The 18128-nt window shown below is 39.5% G+C and overlaps 1 protein-coding gene across 2 annotated transcripts in view; it reads left to right on the top strand.

The window, feature by feature from the left end:
* DOCK11 (dedicator of cytokinesis 11) overlaps positions 1-15274 on the top strand; it is a 189068-nt gene extending 173794 nt beyond the window's left edge. For both annotated transcript variants that reach the window (XM_032391396.1, XM_032391395.1), the window contains 5 exons: positions 4989-5199; positions 5584-5774; positions 6535-6635; positions 8155-8293; positions 12011-15274. In XM_032391396.1, the coding sequence (XP_032247287.1) occupies positions 4989-5199; positions 5584-5774; positions 6535-6635; positions 8155-8293; positions 12011-12133 (765 nt within the window). In that variant the 3' untranslated portion in view covers positions 12134-15274. The remainder of the gene's footprint in view (positions 1-4988; positions 5200-5583; positions 5775-6534; positions 6636-8154; positions 8294-12010) is intronic.
* Positions 15275-18128: the final 2854 nt, after the last annotated feature.

The raw sequence follows: 18128 nt of genomic DNA, 5'->3' as shown, positions 1-18128 counted from the left end.
ATGACCATATAGAACTATAATAACTATGTTTTTTGTTACACATAACATAAAATTTACTATTTTGACCATTTTTAGGTATACAGTTCAGTGGTGCTTCCAGCACCATCTTGGAAAGAAGCGGCAAAAATGGGCATTCTTGCTTTGTTCCTGATCTTAGAGGAAAAGCTTTCAGGCTTTCAGCATTGAGTATAATGTTCACTGTGGGTTTCTCATAGGGGCCCTTGACTGGATTGTGGAAATTCCCTTCTGTTCCTGGTTTGTTGAGTATTTTTATTATGAGAGATGTTGAGTTTTGTCAAATGCTTTTGCTGTGTCAGTTGAGGTGATCATGTAGGTTTTTTCCCCTCCTTTCTGTTTATGTGGTGTATTACATTGATTTTTATATGTTGAACCATCCTTGCTTTCCAGGAATAAATCCTACTTGGTCATGGCATATAATCCTTTTAATATGCTGCTGAATTCTATTTGCCAGCATTCTGTTGAGGATTTTTGCATCGATGTTCATACGGGGTACTGCTGTAGTTTTTTTGTACTGTCTTTGTCTGGCTTTGGTTTCAGAGTAATGTTGACATTATAGAATAAGTCAGGGTGTGTTCCCTCCCCTTCAGTTTTTCAGAAGAGTTTGAGAAGGATTGAGGTTAGTTCTTCTTTAAGTGTTTTGTAGACTTTACCAGTGAAGACATCAGGTCCAGAGCTTTTCTTCATCAGAAATTTTTTAAAATATTTTATTTATGTATTTATTGGAGAGAGAGAGAACAGGGGGAGGGACAGAGGGACAGAATCTCAAGCAAACTCTGCACTGAGTGCGGAGCCTGACGTGGGGCTCAATCCCATGACCCTGAGATCATGACCTGAGCCGAAATCAAGAGTTGGATGCTCAACTGACTGAGCCACGCAGGCACCCCAGAAATTTTTTTTTTTTTTTAGGTAGGCTCCAGCACAGAGCCTGACATGGGGCTCAAACTCACAACACTGAGATCAAGACCTGAGCTGAAATCAAGAGTCAACCGACTAAGCCACCTGGGGGGTCCCAACAGAAAATTTTTGATTACTGATTCAAACTCCTTACTAGCTATAGATCTATTCAGATTTTTCTATTTTTTTTCATGGTTTAGTCTTGGTAGGCTTTGTGTTTCTAGGAATTTATTCATTTCATCTAGGTTATCTAATTTGTTGGCATACAGTTGCTCATAGTACTCTCCTATAATCCTTTTTATTTCTATAGAATTGGTAGTAATGTCCTCGTTTTAATTTCTGATTTTAGTAATTTTGAGTGTTCTTTTTTTCTTAGTCCATCTAGTTAAAGATTTGTCAATTTCATTGATCTTTTCAAAGAACCAAGCTTTGGTTTCATTGCTTTTCTCTATTTTTCTATTCTCTATTTCATTTATCTCTGCTTAATCTTTATTTCCTTCCTTCCGCTAGCTTTGGGTTTAGCTCCTCTCTTTCTAGTTCCTTAAGTTGTAAAATTATGTTGTTGAATTGAGATCTTTCCCATTTTTTAATGTTGTGTTTATCACTATAAATCTCCTCCTTAGCACTGCTTTTGCTGTGTCCTATAAGTTTTGGTATGTTGTGATTTTGTTTTTGTTAATTTCTAAGTATTTTCTAATTTCCCTTGTGATTTTTTTCTTTGAACCATTGATTTTTTTAAGTGTTTAATTTCCACAGATTTATAAATTTTCCCATTTTACTTCTGTTATTAATTTCTAACTTTATCCCACTGTGGTCAGAGAAAATACTTTGTATGATATCTGTCTTCTTAAATCTTTTGAGACTTAATTTGTGGCCTAACATGCAGTCTATCCTGGAAAATGTCCCATGTGCACTTGAGCAGAAAGCATACTGTTGTTGGGTAGAGTACTCTGTATGTGTCTGTGAGATGTAGTTGGTTTGTTGTGTTCTTTAAGTCCTCTATTTCCTTCCTTCCTTCGGTCTGCTTGCAGTATCTAGTATTGAGAGTGCGGTATTAAAGTCTCCACGTATTATTGTAAAACTGTTTCTCCTTTGAGCTCTGTCAATTTTTGCTTTTTACATGTATTTTTAAATATTTATTTATTTGACAGAGAGAGACAGTGAGAGAGGGAACACAAGCAGGGGGAGTGGGAGAGGGAGAAGCAGGCTTCCCGCTGAGCAGGGAGCCAGATGCGGGGCTCGATCCCAGGACCCTGGGATCATGACCTGAGCCGAAGGCAGACGCTTAACGACTGAGCCACCCAGGCACCCCTGCTTTATATAGTTTGATGGTCTGTTACTGGGTGTGTAGATGTTTATGATTGTTTTATCTTCTTGCTGTGTACTGCATCTTTTATCAATATGCAATGTCCTTTTTTGTCTGTTGTGACCTGTTAAAACTTTTAAGTCTATTTTGTTCAATATTAGTATATCCACCCCTGCTCTCTTTGGTTACTATATGCATGGAATATCTTTTTCTGTTTTTCATTTTCAGCCCATGTGTGTCTTTGGATCTAAAATAAATCTCTTGTAGGCTGCATATAGTGGGATCATAATTTTTTATCCATTCTACAAATCTCTCTTTTGATTACCTTTTAATCCATTCACATTTCAAGTAATTACTGATAAGGAGAGACTTCTTTTATTCTGCTATTTGTTTTCTTATGTGCCTTAGAGCTATTTTGTCTCTCATTTTTTGCATTGCTGTTTTCTTTCTGTTTAATTAATTTTTATAGTGAAATAGTTAAATTTGTTTCCCATTTCCTTTTGATTGTATTCTTCAACTCTATTTTTGTGGTTTTCATGGGGATTATATTTAACATCCTAAAGTTATAACCCTCTAATTTGAATTTATACCTGTTCAACTTCAATAACATACAAAACATCTGCTTCTTTAACAGCCCCATCCCTACCACTTTCAGTTCTTGATGTTGTAGAACTACATCTTTATACATTGTGTGTCCAAAAAAATAAGCTAATAATTTTTAATACATTTAATCTTTTAAGTTATGTAGAAAACAAAATTATTACATGTGATGAGTCGCTTCTCTCTTGATTCTTTCAAAATTCTCTCTTTGTCTTTGACTTTTGACAGTTTGATTTTAATGTGGTTGAGTGTGGGGTCTCTTTGACGTACCCTACTTAGAATCTTTTGGTCTTCTTGGACGTTTATAGTCATGCCTTTTCTCAAATTTGGGAAGTTTTCACCCATTATTTCTTCAAATACTATCTCTGCCCCTTTCCATCTCTTCTCCTTTCAGGGACTCCTATAATGTGCATGTTGGTCCACTGGGTGATGTTCCAACATGATTGTTATATCTTCGAGTTCCCTGACTATTACTTCTGTCTGTTCAAATCTGCCTTTGAATCCCTCTAGTGAATTTTCATTTTACTTATATTTTTCAGCTCCAAAAATTTGTTTGGTTTCTTTTTAGGTTTTCTACCTCTTCGTTGATATTGACATTTGTCCATACGTTGTTTTCTTGACTTTCTCCACATCTCCCTTTAGTTCTTTGATCAAGAGAGTTGTTTTAAAGTCTTTTTCTGGTAGGTCTACTATCAGGTCTTTTTGGGGGGCAAGTTTCCATTGGGTTATTTTTCTCCTTTGAATGTGCCATGCTTTCCTGTTTCTTTATATGCCTTGTGATTTTTTATTGTTGTTGAAAACTGGACATCTCAATCTGATACTGTGGTCATTCTAGAAATCAGATTCTCTCCCTTTCCCAGGATTTGCTGGGTTTTGTTTTTAATTATCATAGTCTGTCTCTGTGCCATGGATCAGCCTGAGGTATAAATTTAGGGTCTTCTCAGGTCTTTTCTGAACCCGCTCCTTCCCCTGGGCATGCATGGTGAGTTTCTAATTTCCCTCCTATATACTGTTGCTTTTGAGTGTCCTTGTCTTCAGTGTCTGGCTCCCAAGAGGGGAAAAAGAAAAATAAAGGGGAGAGATCTTTTAAGTCCCCTGGAAGTCACTTCAGCCAGGGGCAGGGAGGTACAACAAAAGTGGCCACAGCAGGGGCACCTGGGTGACTCAGTCAGTTAAGCATCTGATCTGCCTTCAGCTTGGGTCATGATCCCAGACCCTGGGATCGAGCCTTGCATGGGGCTCTTTGCTCAGCGGGGAGCCTGCTTCTCCCCCACCCGCTCTGCCTGCCGCCCCCCCCCTGCTTGTGCTCTCTCTCCCTTTCTCCCTCTGTCAAATAAATAAATAGACAAAGTCCTTTTTTTAGAAAGTTTAAAGAAAATGGCTACAGCCTCTTTGTACCTCTATGGTCAGAAACAGCAGTTGGAGAACAGATCCCCAGTATTTGGAAGACAGGATCCTTCTTGCCCATCCTGGCTCCTGCAAGCTGTTCCAGGAACATGTGCACAGCTGCCTGCCATGGGGCTGAGGGGTAGGATAAGAGTAGCTGCCATTGCGCCAAGAGATGAAACCGACCGAAATCAAAATTAACTGCCATTTTCTGTCCAAGTCTTCCCCTGCAAGTTGCAAGCTTTCAATAGACTCCAGAGTGCCAAAACAGTTAGATCAGACAGATTCTGCCAGTGTAAATGTTGTCTAGGTAGGAAGGTAGATTTCTGGTGCTCTACCACCTTCTCAGAATCCTCTCCATGATATGTTTTTATCGAGGTAGAATTCAAATGTACAGTTAACCTTTTAAATATATTTTTAAAGAATCAGATTATACAACAGTGTTTAGTATGACCTCAGCTTTGTAAATAATATGTGCCTAGAGAAAAGATTGGAAGGAAATATGTGAAAATGTGAATAATGGTCCTTGCTGAGTGGTAGGATTGCGATTTGTATTTTCTTCCCCCATTCCTATAATTTCCGAATAGGTTTCTGTAACTTCTTTATAATCAGAAGGACACGATCCTTAAAAAAAGAACAAAGCTCCCCTCTGGGTGTGCATTCAGCTGGGAACACAATCATAATGACAACGTTCCTCAGTTGATCTCAAGGGAGTTAATGGCTTACCTGTTCCCCCTCTTCTCTTCCACTGAATAAAACCCAAAACTTTCTTACTTTATAGGTGAATGCCAAAGAGCTCGATCCAAAATATGCTCATATCCAAGTCACTTACGTGAAGCCCTACTTTGATGACAAAGAACTCACAGAAAGAAAGACCGAGTTTGAAAGAAACCATAATATCAACAGATTTGTTTTTGAAGCTCCTTATACATTATCCGGCAAAAAGCAAGGTTGCGTAGAAGAACAATGCAAACGCCGCACAATCTTGACTAGTAAGTAGGACTTTGCATGATAACCTTTTGTTTGCCTTGGTTCTTTTTGATACACACAAGTAGCAGGTGGCAAGCAGGAAGACGTAAGCTGCAGTTTTAATCCTGCGTTGTTCTGCTATTCACCCACGAGCTTGCACAAACACGGCAACATCATATACCATAGTCACCCCATATGTAATTCGTGACTGATTGCTCCAGGGTGTCCCATAAAGAGAATTTTCCCCTCAATCCTGAACTAATAAGGTGCTTTCTGGTACCCTAGGGTATTTTCTAGAGAATGCGTGGTGGGGGCAATTAAGCATAGTGGAGCTTTTCCTTTGATTTGGCTGTTTGCACGAATGATTTTTTTTCCAAGATAACAAATCAGTGTGAACCTTTTAACAGCTTCCAACTCCTTTCCATATGTGAAGAAGAGGATCCCTATAAACTATGAGCAGCAGATTAATTTAAAGCCCATCGATGTTGCTACTGATGAAATCAAAGATAAAACGGCAGAGCTGAAAAAACTTTGCTCTTCTGCTGACGTGGACATGATTCAGCTCCAGCTGAAATTGCAGGGCTGCGTCTCAGTGCAGGTATGTGGTTGCTGAAGGGGTCCTGAACGGTCCCTGTTGTTCTTGCTTTCATAAGGGCACGGAGCAAGCATGAATTGCAATTGTGTAATCTGCTTGTGCACTGTTCTCGGTGAACTGAAAGAAATTAGGCTCAGACGTGTCCATCAATTTTGCATTATGGCAGAAGACTTTAACATAAACCCCTGAGACAGTAGCCACGCTCTGTACTTCCGTAGCTGAAATTCATTAAGTAACTTGTTTGAATACCATCTTTGCAGATTATTTGCTTTAGCCATTGTTTTTCAAGTAAACTTCTAGTAAGAATAGTAAATATGGTCCTTGGGTAGAGATTTTTAATGTATTTAGGGTTTTTTAAAAAATTATTATTTTTTTAAAATATTTTATTTATTTGAGAGAGAGATAGTGAGAGAGATCACGAGCAGGAAGGAGACGGAGAAGCAGACTCCCCGCTGAGCAGGGAGCCTGGACACGGGGCTCGATCCCAGGACCCTGGGATCATGACCGGAGCTGAAGGCAGACGCTTTACCGACTGAGCCACCCAGGGGCCCTAGGGTTTGTTTGAGTTTTTTTAGAGATAATGCAGGGGCGCCTCTTGCAAGTCTTGATCTCAGGCTTGTGAGTTTGAGCCCCACGTTGGGAGTAGAGGTTACTTTAAAAAAATGAAATCCTAAAAAAATAATAAAAATAAAAAGAGAAAGGCAGAAATTACTTTTTGATTACGTTCTAACAACTCTCTCATTTTTCTCCCTTTGTACTTCAGGTAAATGCTGGTCCATTAGCATACGCAAGGGCTTTCTTAAATGATAGCCAAGCTAGCAAGTATCCACCTAAGAAAGTAAATGAGCTGAAAGACATGTTTAGGTAAGTGCTGTGTCCTTTTCCCTTTAGACCTCTATCCTTTTACTCCCATTTCCTTCTTTAGAGAAACCAAAATATTCACTTAATAACATCCCTCCAAAAAAGACATTCTCCGTTCTCTTTTACAATATTTTAAGTGACCTGCCAACGGTACTTTAAGTAGCGAGGAAATGCACAATCTCTTTCTGGCTGCAGGACATTAACAATGAAATATGCCAATTTACCTAATTGCTTTGGATAGTGCAGCACAAATGGAAGCCTACATTCATTATGTGCTTTCCTCCTTTGCCTGATCGACTTCATCTTACAGCATTTCAGACCATTTAGGGTGGGAATAAAAGTTGAACTGGAAGGGTTGGATAGGCTTGCCCCCCTGTCCTGTGTTCTTACTTTCACTTGGGATTCTGCTGGTCCAGGGCACATGATCCCGTGGCTCAAGGGAGCATCCCTGTAAGCTAAGGCATGTCTGAACAGTCTTGCATTAGAAAACAGTCTGTTTAATATATATTTAAAAAGTTCACATTCAGAAGAGAGACAGTTGAGTAAAATAGGCTAAGAGGGAAGATGATAACTCATCCACTCGTTTGCTCCCGACTTCATTTACTTTTCCTGTCTGCGTGTTAGCAACTGTTCCAGGCTGCAGAGTAACCAGTAGTCACTCATTCACCAATATTTATTAATGCCTGGTGTGTGCAGAAAGATTCTACTAGTTGCTATGACAGGGATGCAAACCGAATGGGCAATGAGGTACTTTGTCCCCTAAGACCTACGCTCTAATTATGGACATCACACGCAAACGCATGAATGATGGACAAATGCTCTTACAATAAGTCATCAACTCTCTGTCCCCACTTTTTTAAATTATTGAAGTATAACATATTCCGGCGTATAACATACTGATTTGACAATTCTCTATATTCTACAACGCGCACCACGCTGTGTGGTCACACCATCGGTAACCATACAACGTTATTACAGTATTATTGACTGTATTCCCTAGACTGTACTTTTCATCTCCGTGACTTATTTATTTTATAACAAGAAGTCTGTACCTCTTAATCCCCTTCACCAATTTCACCCATTCCACTCCCCGCCCCATCTATGTCCCCACTCCCAGCCCAGGGCAGATAATTCCTACCTGTAACACCCAGCCCTGTACTGGGTACATAGTAACCCCAAATAAATTATCTTTGAATGCATGACTCATTATCTACAGGTGCAAATTAACATTAGCACAACTTTAGCTGATTTGATATCATGTGGCTGAGCAAATAGTCTTTCTAGAAGGTCGATGTTTTGAGCCAGGTTTTAAAGGAGGTGAGAAACCAGAGGGGAAAGGTGGGAAAGAAAGGAAAAGGTATTTCGGACTTAGGAAGTGGCATTAGCAAAGACACAGTGAGAAAATACAGGATTCCAGTCTTCCCTCTAGGCAAGCCACGGTTAAAGTGAATATCAAATTGATGGTCAGTGAGACTTTCTAGGAATAAATGATGAAACCCTTATCTTTGCTCTTTTTCCACAGGAAATTCATACAGGCATGCAGCATTGCACTTGAACTAAATGAGCGGCTAATTAAAGAAGATCAAATTGAGTACCATGAAGGGCTCAAGTCAAATTTCAGAGACATGGTGAAAGAATTGTCTGACATTATCCACGAGCAGGCAAGTATTAGGGTAGTTGAAAATGAACACATGATCTGGGGCCCCTGAAGTGTTACTTAGCAAAGTCTATTCGTTCGAAATGCATTACCTTGAAATTACTCCGTCTGTGTTTTCAAGTTTGCTCCTATTATCTTTAATCGTTTAAATGATATAACGCAAATCAAATTTGGAATAATTATCTGAAGCAATTGCTAAAGCAATTATCAGTAATAAGCCCATTTTGTTCTTTAGGCCGCAGTGCTATTAGAAGTAACTAGCTGAGCCAATCTAAATTGATCTACTGGAGACATGGGTAAGAGTCTCTCAAGAAGGGTCCTAAAGAAGTGAGATGATTGGCACAGGAGCCAAATCCCTAAAAGAATATCTCTATCTTGGCTGTAAGAAGCTATAGATTCTATCGTTTAGGTGAGACACTGAGGGGCTTCCAAAATTTGAGAAATGTCTTGGCATTTTCATCTATGACTGAGTGTTCATGACAATTGCAGCTAACTTAGTAAAGCCACAACCTGAAAAATATGGAAGCCAAGACCTGTTCACCACGGACAGCCACATTATGTCACAATCAGGTAGTTAGGACTTTCATACGCCTGAGCCAGCCCCCAGTCCCCAGGCACCCCCAGGGACTTTTATACACCTGTTTGTCTTCAACCCGAGTACTCCTGGGTTATCCTGGTAAACTTCATTTTTATGCTGGAGTCCTGACCACTCTACACATGGATTGTCACCCAAGTATTTTAGTGTCTTCAACACGTTTGTAAAAGTCCCAGCACGATGGTCTAGTCCCTCAGCGACTGAGCCTATTAAGCTTCATTTCCTTACTAATGAAAACAGCCAATGAGATAAATACTTGCTTCAGAAACTCTTCAAACTCTGAATTTTGAAGAAAGCAAGGCTTCTTCCGAGAGACAAGGATAACTACAACCCTTTAGAGAACACATTCTTAAAGCTCGTTCCAGAACCTTCTCTGTCCTGGTAGCTGCATTTCAGCAATTGCTTGCTGTGGGAAATTTAGTTAGTTAGCACAAGGTTGCGCTGAATGACCAGGAGTCTCATTTTCCAACCATTGTCATCTTCTCAGCCTGAAGAAGTCAGCCAGCCAGACCTTCATCATCCCATTTGGTCAGTGAGACTGCTTACCCCCCACTCTCCTACCCGCCCGTTCTCCATGTCTGGGAATCTCGTTGGCCCGAGGAGCCCGGAATCAGTGTTCTAGTTCTCCTTTTTGCCATCTCTACTTCTATTAGCCCATTTAGGAAGGAGTACAAACTGTTCCAAGGCATCCCTCTGCTGTTCAGTGTTCAGAGATCCTTTTTTGTCTCCTTCCCAAAGCAGCCAGGTGATCAGGACTAGGAAGGTAGGAAATCATTCCACTTCCTTTGTTCCCTGTGTCTCGAGCGCAGCCCACGGGTAGTGGAGAGCCATATACCTTTCTGTGCCATCACTGCTCTGACGCAAGTAGATGATGTAATTTGTTCCTAGGAGCTGTCCAGTGTATGCGTTTCTATTCTTCATAATCCCTAGAAAATCAGCAAAAACTCCTTCACAAAAATACGACAACGACACACGTTGTTTTAAGCCAATGTGTAGTACGCTGCAATTATTCCATTTGCATGCAACTGCATGACGTAGCCTTAAACTCTAAAGTACTCAAATGGAAAACAAATTATTCAATTTACTGTTATTACAGTGATCAAGATACTTACAGCAGTCATTTTATAACGTTCTTCCCCTCTCCCCCGAAGTGTGGATTTTGCAAATCTGCTGTCCCACTTCCCACCTGTCTCTCTCATTTGATTCCCATAAACTGTGGCTATTTTATTGAGTTGGAGAGACCAGTATTTTAGACCCTTGATATTATATATAGATAGGTAACCAAGAAAAATCTTAGTTTCTTTTTTAAATTTAATTTTATTTTATTTACATTCAATTAATTAACATATAGTTCATTATTAGTTTCAGAGGTAGAGGTCCGTGATTCAGGTGCATATCATACCCAGTGCTCATTACATCATGTGCCCTCCTTAATGCCCATCACCCCATTTACCCCAGCCCCCCACCCCCCTCCCCCTCGAGCAACCCTCGGTTTGTTTCCCGTGGTTAAGAGTCTCTTTTGGCTTGTCTCCCTCTTTGATTTCATCTTGTTTTATTGAAAAATCTTAAGTTTCTATTGGTTTATATTTATACATGCTGTCCCGTCATAATGCATCGTATTTAGGTGTGCCCTAACTGTTGCCTTTATAGTGAATTTTTATAATTTAACGTTTCCTATTAGATTCTCACAAAAGAGAGCCTTTTTTCAGTCCTACACTTTGAGATATGTTATTTCCCAAAGGAAAAGAAGATAATACAAAATAAGGTAAAATATAGCTGTAGAGTACAATATAAATTATTCTGTTGTGCCCCATAAATGATTACTTGACAAAAGATATATGGCCTGGATATTCTTCACCCTCTTCAATGTAATCTGTTATAGTATACCAAAATATACAGTTCTTTGTAAAACTTCTTCAAGCTTTTGACTTTTAAAAGGAGACTTAAATAAATAAAATCTTTAAAAAAATAAGAGGGGATTTATATTATCTTAAAATGATGAATTGCAGATTTCTTAATTAGAGTTAGTGGTGGCCACTGTAGGGTCTGGTATGTTTTGTTTTCTACACAATGAGTCCCATATTGTCTTGTCACATCTGACAGGTGTGGATAAACAATTAGTCATCTCTTAAACCTCTGCTTGGCTTCCAGATTCGTGTCATGAGTTACGATTTTTGTAAGAGGAAATTTCTCTATTATGGACTTTGTATAAGACCTAATTTGTAGCAACACAAATGATATGACTCATTACTGTCACCATAGACCAGTTTGTGGGCTTAATACTGAAGTTTCAAAGCTAACTTGAGAACCAAGTATTGAAAGCTTGAGACCTAAGCTGGGATCATACAGTAAAGAGGTTGGATGTGATGTGTATGGTATTCTTTTCTTCCATCTTTTTTTTTTTTTTTAAGTAGGCTCCACACCCAATGTGGGGCTTGAACTTATGACCCCAAGACCAAGAGTCGCATACTCTACCAACTGGGCCAGTCAGGCACCCCTTCTTTTCTTCCATCTAATCAAGCATATTTGATCACACAAAATGGAAAGTTTTAAAAATATCTATACCACTATGAATATATATGTTTATATACTTATGGGATATAAAATTTACATGTTATATGTGTGAAGTTCTTCATTTCCATGAAAAGCCTTCTGTATCAATTAGCTTATATAGTTCTAGTGGGTCTTTAGAATAGAAATATGTACTTGTGACTTTATTTAAGAATATTTTCCAAGTCTCCAGGGAAGGAGCATGGGTATCTGTGTGTTTGAAAAGCCCCACTGGTGATTCCGAGAACCACTGTTATGATCGTTCGTTTAAAAAAAAATTTTTTTAAAGATTGCATTGCCTCTCCCTTTTTCTTGAATTTTGCATTTTACAATCTTTTGTTTTTCTTATTGAGTAACCAGATCTTTTCTGCTTTTTTGCTATGCTGCCTTTGTAATACAGCTTTGAAGACTTAAGTCGGTAATGTTATTCTTTGCTCTTTCTGTTTTATGTCATTTTAAATAGCTACGTGTCGGTGACAAATTGAAATATGCCTGTAATTTCATATACACATACTTTTTTGACAGCGGCTATTTTGCTTCATGATAAACATGCAGGTTTTTTTTTCTTTGTTTTAGATACTACAAGAAGACACGATCCATTCCCCCTGGATGAGCAACACATTACATGTATTTTGTGCAATTAGTGGTACATCGAGCGACAGAGGTTATGGTTCCCCAAGATACACTGCTGAAATCTGAGGACATGCAGATGCAAAGTGACAACGAGACTGACCTTTCTCAGGAATAATCGGAGCTGTGCAAATGTTAACATTTAAAGATTTGATATACATGGAGTGTTTCTTCCTGACACCAAAATTTTCATGCTTTCAAACAGGGTGCTTACATATTTGTAAATATTTAAGCAACTTGAAAGTGCCTGGAAAATTGCACCACTGTGCTTGGTTTGTACTTTTTTAGGTAAATCTATATACGGAAAAGTAGAGCTCAAAAACATTAATTCAATTTGCTTAATTATTGCTTCAGATAATAATGGTACTGTGTAAAATTGTATAATGGAACACAATAAAAGGTAAAACTTATTTGTAATTAGAAGTGAAGGAAATAATACTTTGAACTTAGCATTTTTCTTGACAGGAAGCTCAATTCATGATCATACTGATCCTTGGAGAGAAAAAAAAAATTGATCAGATTTCCATAAAACACGGATATTCCAAATTGGGGAGGTAGTCTGAACTCCTGCCTGCTAGTAGTCAAGGCGAGGCTAAAGGAAACAAAAGGGTCATTTGAAAAGGAGGATTTCACAAGGAAAGGCAATACACAGAAATACCAAACTTACTGTTCCTTCAAGTTTTGAGCCAGTGATGCCAGGTGATCAAGTTGGTCTCTCTCTGCCTTCCAGGGCAAGGGATTCATATGTGACCTAGCTCTCCCTGGGAAGTGGCATTGGTTTGTTCCCAGAGCTTTCTGGGGCTATCCGGAAGGCCAAATAAAATAGTTCCGAGAATTTATAGTCAGTACATCCTATGCAACTTCAAAGCTTTCAAAGTAGCAGAGTCAGGGAGGTATTTATGTAATGACCATTTTTCTTTTCTGTGTACAAGATTAACAAGTACCTTGAGAGAAGTGGCTGGTTGCAGCATTTGGGGGGGGTCAGGGGACGTACCCACTGCAGATCTGGCGACTGCTAGCTAGGGATTCCATTTCTAACTATGAAGACCTCTCAGACTACCTACATCATTCAGGAGCCGCCGAGGTGTAAAGAACTTTTTTTTTAGCTTGAATTATCCGTATAATTTTGGCTGCCTTTCGTGTAAACTTTAAGTTCGAGACGTATTTTCCTTATAGAGTTTAGCCAGTTTTTCAGAAAAAAAAAAAGACACTGAAGTCTAAATGAATCACATGGAGACTTGGCTTTTTTAATGCTTTGTGACCAAGACATCTTAGAGATGATGCTCCTGGCTGGCCATTTTTCTTTATATGTCATCTTGAAGCTTTTAGGGGAGCATGACATTATTTATTGAAGGTTTAATTTTGTATTTTCACAGGGGATTCAGAAGTATTTCAGAAGCAGTTTGTAATTCCTTAATACCTTGGAGTAACCCTGTAGAGTTCATTTCACCTTTAAAGTGATTAGGTGTGGTTTGGATGTGTAAGGAGCCATCACCTAGACCAGTTGCTGTTACCTGAGAATGAAGCATCCCCGGGGAAACTGGAGTGCTCTTTAGCCAATAACTAGTCCCTCCGTGCCCCCCAGCACAGTGTTATGTACCGTGGGTACATTTTGGTCAAGTACAATAAGTGACCTCTGTGTTCAAGGAGCTTGCAACGTAGTGAAGGCAAGATGGACACAAAATTAAACATGATGCAAGAATTGACAACATAAGCCAAGAACAATTGTCTGGGAGCATCGCCAGGTGAAGGCCACTGTCCATAACTTGTATCACCTCCAAGGAATGAGAGGTCACTGGATTGTAGTGTTCAGGGATGGTTCCGTGGACGAAAGGGCATTCTGAACAGGCTTTCAAAAATGCGCGGGTATCCCAGGCAGGAGGAAGACGGCGTGCAAAGGCACGAGATGAATTAGCAGAAGTTCAGGGGATGGCAAGGAGATGAGTTTTGTCCAAGAGAGTGGCAGATGACATAAATCTAGAATGAAAACTTGGCCCTAGGTGGCGGAAGGCCTTGAATGGCAGGCTAATCGTGTTTGGACTTTACTCGCTAAACATGGGGCAGCCAGGCAAAGGCATTTAGACAGAGAGATCACTTGATTAAATGTTACTTTTAGGTGTTTAATCCTTTGCGTTGCTGTCAGATGTTTTTGAGGCGGAGAGGGATGGAAATATGGAAACCGATCTACAGTAATCTAGCTCAGAGACCCTAACCCCCTAGATAAGAACAAGCATGGAGAAGAAACGCCAAGTACAAGAGACACTCTGTGGAAAGCCTGGACCCGAGTTACTGATGACTCAGGAGAAAAAAGGAAGTGTTAAGGATAATTGTGTGTCCCGTGGCCAGTGGGTTCTCTAGGTCGTGACACAATTTCACTAGGTTTCTCTCTCCAACTTTCAGACTAAGGGCAGCAAGCTGTAGAGGACGAGGTGGGCTAGACTGGAGGAAGCCAGGAACGCGTGTTTGGAAACACAGCATATAGCAGGTGTCGTCGTTTATATAGCCGAATGATTTCATGAAGTGATTTAGCCTCTACAGATTAATTCACATCAAAGAATGCGTTTCTGCTATACCGACCATTTCACAGTTCAGCTGGAATCCAATTCCCCCTGGAAGCTTCTTCATAGAACAGGAACAAGTCACCATCGGTAGTGTTTATCACTACGGTGACAACCCAGAGAGACATAAGTCGATGCAAATTTTCCTAGTAACCAGCTGTCGCCAGTGCCACCACATCTATGGACGAGAGTGGTATCATATTTATGGGATCTGCCTGCCTATGTAAACATTGTAAACATCTTCTTAAAAATGAAATAGAAAGCAGCAGTGGTAGCAACAGTCTTGGAACCTTGACCACCTTATCATAGAACTGGGGGTGACTCACTGGTTAATTAACAAACTAAATAGGTCAGCGTAACGACCCAGGCTTTTTACATGTAAATACTAGTTGGATCTGAGATGAAGAATCGGAGCGACGTATTGGAAAAATAGGAGTTTCCCAACTCTTCAAAATATTAATAATCAGCTAAGTATTTTAGGTCCCTGACCCCCAAAATGGCGGGCTCCCTTCAGTCTCAGTCTTGCGCTAAAAGTACACTACTGCAGCTATCAAAACACAAAGGGAAAGGAAGAGAATAAAAGTTGGTCGGGGATGGGGAGTGGGTTTGTGTAACAAGGCTCTTCCCCTATCCTGAGAGTTGGCCAATAAGAGTGCTTTGTTTATCTGGTTCCAATTATAATAAAGGGTTTTTTTTTTTCTACTCCCTAACCACATAATGGTCGCTCTCTAAGCATATGTATGTTTATCCAACTCCTGGTTGAAGTTGTGACTAAATTCAACAAAGAGTTTTGCCTCTGTGTATGGCATTTGAAGACTTACTCTGATATGTTTTTTCATCCCCATTTTTCCTCTTTATCGAGCTCTAATTCACATACCATACAAGTCACTCACTGAAAATGCATGAGTCAATGGTTTTTAGTATATTCAGAGTTGTGCAACTATCAGCACAATTAATTCTGGAGCATTTTATCGCCCCAAAAAGAAACCCCATACATCTGAGCGGCCACTCCCCATTGCCTATGAATCACCCCCTTCCCGGCCCCTGACAACCACAAATCTACTTTCTGTATCTGGCTTTGCCTATTCTGGACATTTCATATAAATGGAATCCTACAATACGTGGCCTTTTGTGACTGTCTTCTTTCATTAACATGTCTTCAAGGTTCTTTCATGTTGTAGCATGGATCAGTCCTTCGTTCCTTTTTCCAGCTGTATAATACTCCTTTGTATGGATATACCACATTTTATCTGTTCATCAGTTGATGGACATCTGAGTTATTTCCATTTGGGGGCTGTGATGAATACTGTGAACACTTCTGTACAAGTTTTTGGGGAGACAGGCTTTCAGTTTTCTTGGGCATATACCGAAGAGGAGAATCACTGGGCCAGATGGCAACTCTCCATTTAACCTTTTGAAGAACCGCCAGACTGTCTTCTCCAGCAGGAGGTGTATAAGGGTTCCAGTTTCTCATTATTCCCTACAACACTTGCTATTATCTGCTGCTTTGATTATCACCTTCCTGATGGGTGTGAAGTGGTCTCTCATTTTGGTTTTCATTTGCACTTCCCTGATGGCTGATGATGAGCATTCTTTCATGTGCTGATGGGCCATTTTGATATCCTCTCTGGAGCTGTGTCTATTCAGATCCCTTACCAATTTTTTTTTTTTTGAAAATTGGGTTATCTTTTTATTGTTAAGTCATAAGGGTTCTTTATATATGTTCTAGAGTCCCTTATCAGATCTAGGATTTCCATAACTCCAATTCTTGGGGCTGTCTTCCTACTTTCGTGATGGTGTGCTTTTTTAAGTTTTTGATTTCGATGAAGTCCAATTTACTTCTGTTTTCTTTGGTTGCTTGGGCTTCGATGTTGTGTCTAAGAAGACTTTGCCTAAATCAAGGTCATAGAGATGTACACCTGTGTTTTCTTTGAGTTTGACGGTTTTAACTCTCACTTTCAGGTCTTTGATCCATTTCAAGCTAATTTTTGTATATGGTACAAGTTAGGGATCCAAATTCATTCCTTTGTGTATGTTTATCCAGTTGTCCTTCCACCATTTGTTGAAAAGACTATTCTTTTCCCCCACTGAATTGTCTTGGTACCCTTATCAAAAATCAATTGGCCCTAAATGCATGGGTTTGCTCTGGGCTCTCAGTTCTATTCTATTGATCTATAGGTCATCCTTATTCCAATACCACAGTCTTGATTACTATAGCTTTGTAGTAAGTTTTTCAGTTAAGAAGTGTGAGTCTTCCAATTGTATTTGTTTTCAAGAATTTTTGGTTATGCTGGGGCCCTTGAATTTTCTTAAGAATTTTAAGATCAGAACAGCTTGTCAATTTCTGCAAAAAAAAAAAAAGGGCAGGGGGAGCTGGGATTCTGGTAGGATTTGCTGTGAATTTATACTACAATTTGGGGAGTATTGCCATTTTAACAATATTAAGCCTTCCATTTCTTTCAGTAATGTTTTAGAGCTTTTAGTGTACAAGTCTTGTATTTTGTTAATTTTGTTCCTTAACATTTTATTCTTTTCAATGCTATTGTAAATGGAGTTGTTTTTTTATTTCATTTTCAGATTGTTCGTTGCTAGTTTATAGAAATACAACTGATTTTTTATTTTGACATTGTATTCTGAAACCTTGCTAAATTCATTTATTAGCTTTAATATGGGTTTTTTTGTGAATTCTTTAGGGCTTTCTATATAACATGTCATCTGAAAATAGAGATAGTTTTCTTTCTTTCTTTCCAATCTTGATTCTTTTTATTTCATTTTCTTACCTACAACCGGGCTAGAACTTCCAGTAGAATACTGAATAGCAGTGGGGAAAACAGACATCCTTGTCTTATTACTGAATGTTCCATGAAAGGGGGAGGTATGTGCAAAATAACCTCCAAACGCCGAAGGAGCCATAAGACTAAAGAAAAAGGCTGACAAATCCAGCCTGACAGGAAATGGTGTATTAAGAGAACTTATGGTTAGATCTCTGCAATCCCACCTTCCTATATAAGACCTGCTTTTATAGCCCTAGGGGCTAAGGAGTCCACATTAGGGGACCATCCAGGAGGAGTCCTATCAAGGACATGATGCCGCAAGGGTGTACTTAAGGGTATGGTTAAACAAAGAATGTGGGAGAAAGGGACAGTGCTCAAGAAGGCTTCAGGTCACAGAGAGGTCACCGAGGCAGATTTGTTCAAGATGGCGTTAGTCTGGTTCACACACTAACTTTGGTTGAAAGCTTTCAGTCTTTAACCTTTTTTTTTTTTTTTAGTTTATTTTTTTAGTAATCTCTACACCAAACTTGGGGCTCAAACTCATGACCCTGAGATCAAGAGTCGCGTGCTCTTCTGACTGAGCCAGCTAGGTGCCCCCCCCCCCCCCCCGCCCAGTCTTTCACTTTTAAGTATGGTGTTAGCTGTGGGTTTTTCATAGATGCTTTTTATCAGGTTGAGGAAGTTCCCTCCAGCATGATTTGCATATTTTCTGATCCAGTTCTCCCAGTAACC

Source organism: Phoca vitulina, unplaced genomic scaffold (assembly GCF_004348235.1).
Source record: "Phoca vitulina isolate PV1807 unplaced genomic scaffold, GSC_HSeal_1.0 scaffold62, whole genome shotgun sequence".
Classification (NCBI taxonomy): domain Eukaryota; kingdom Metazoa; phylum Chordata; class Mammalia; order Carnivora; family Phocidae; genus Phoca; species Phoca vitulina.
This window is presented reverse-complemented; position numbering and strand designations above follow the sequence as displayed.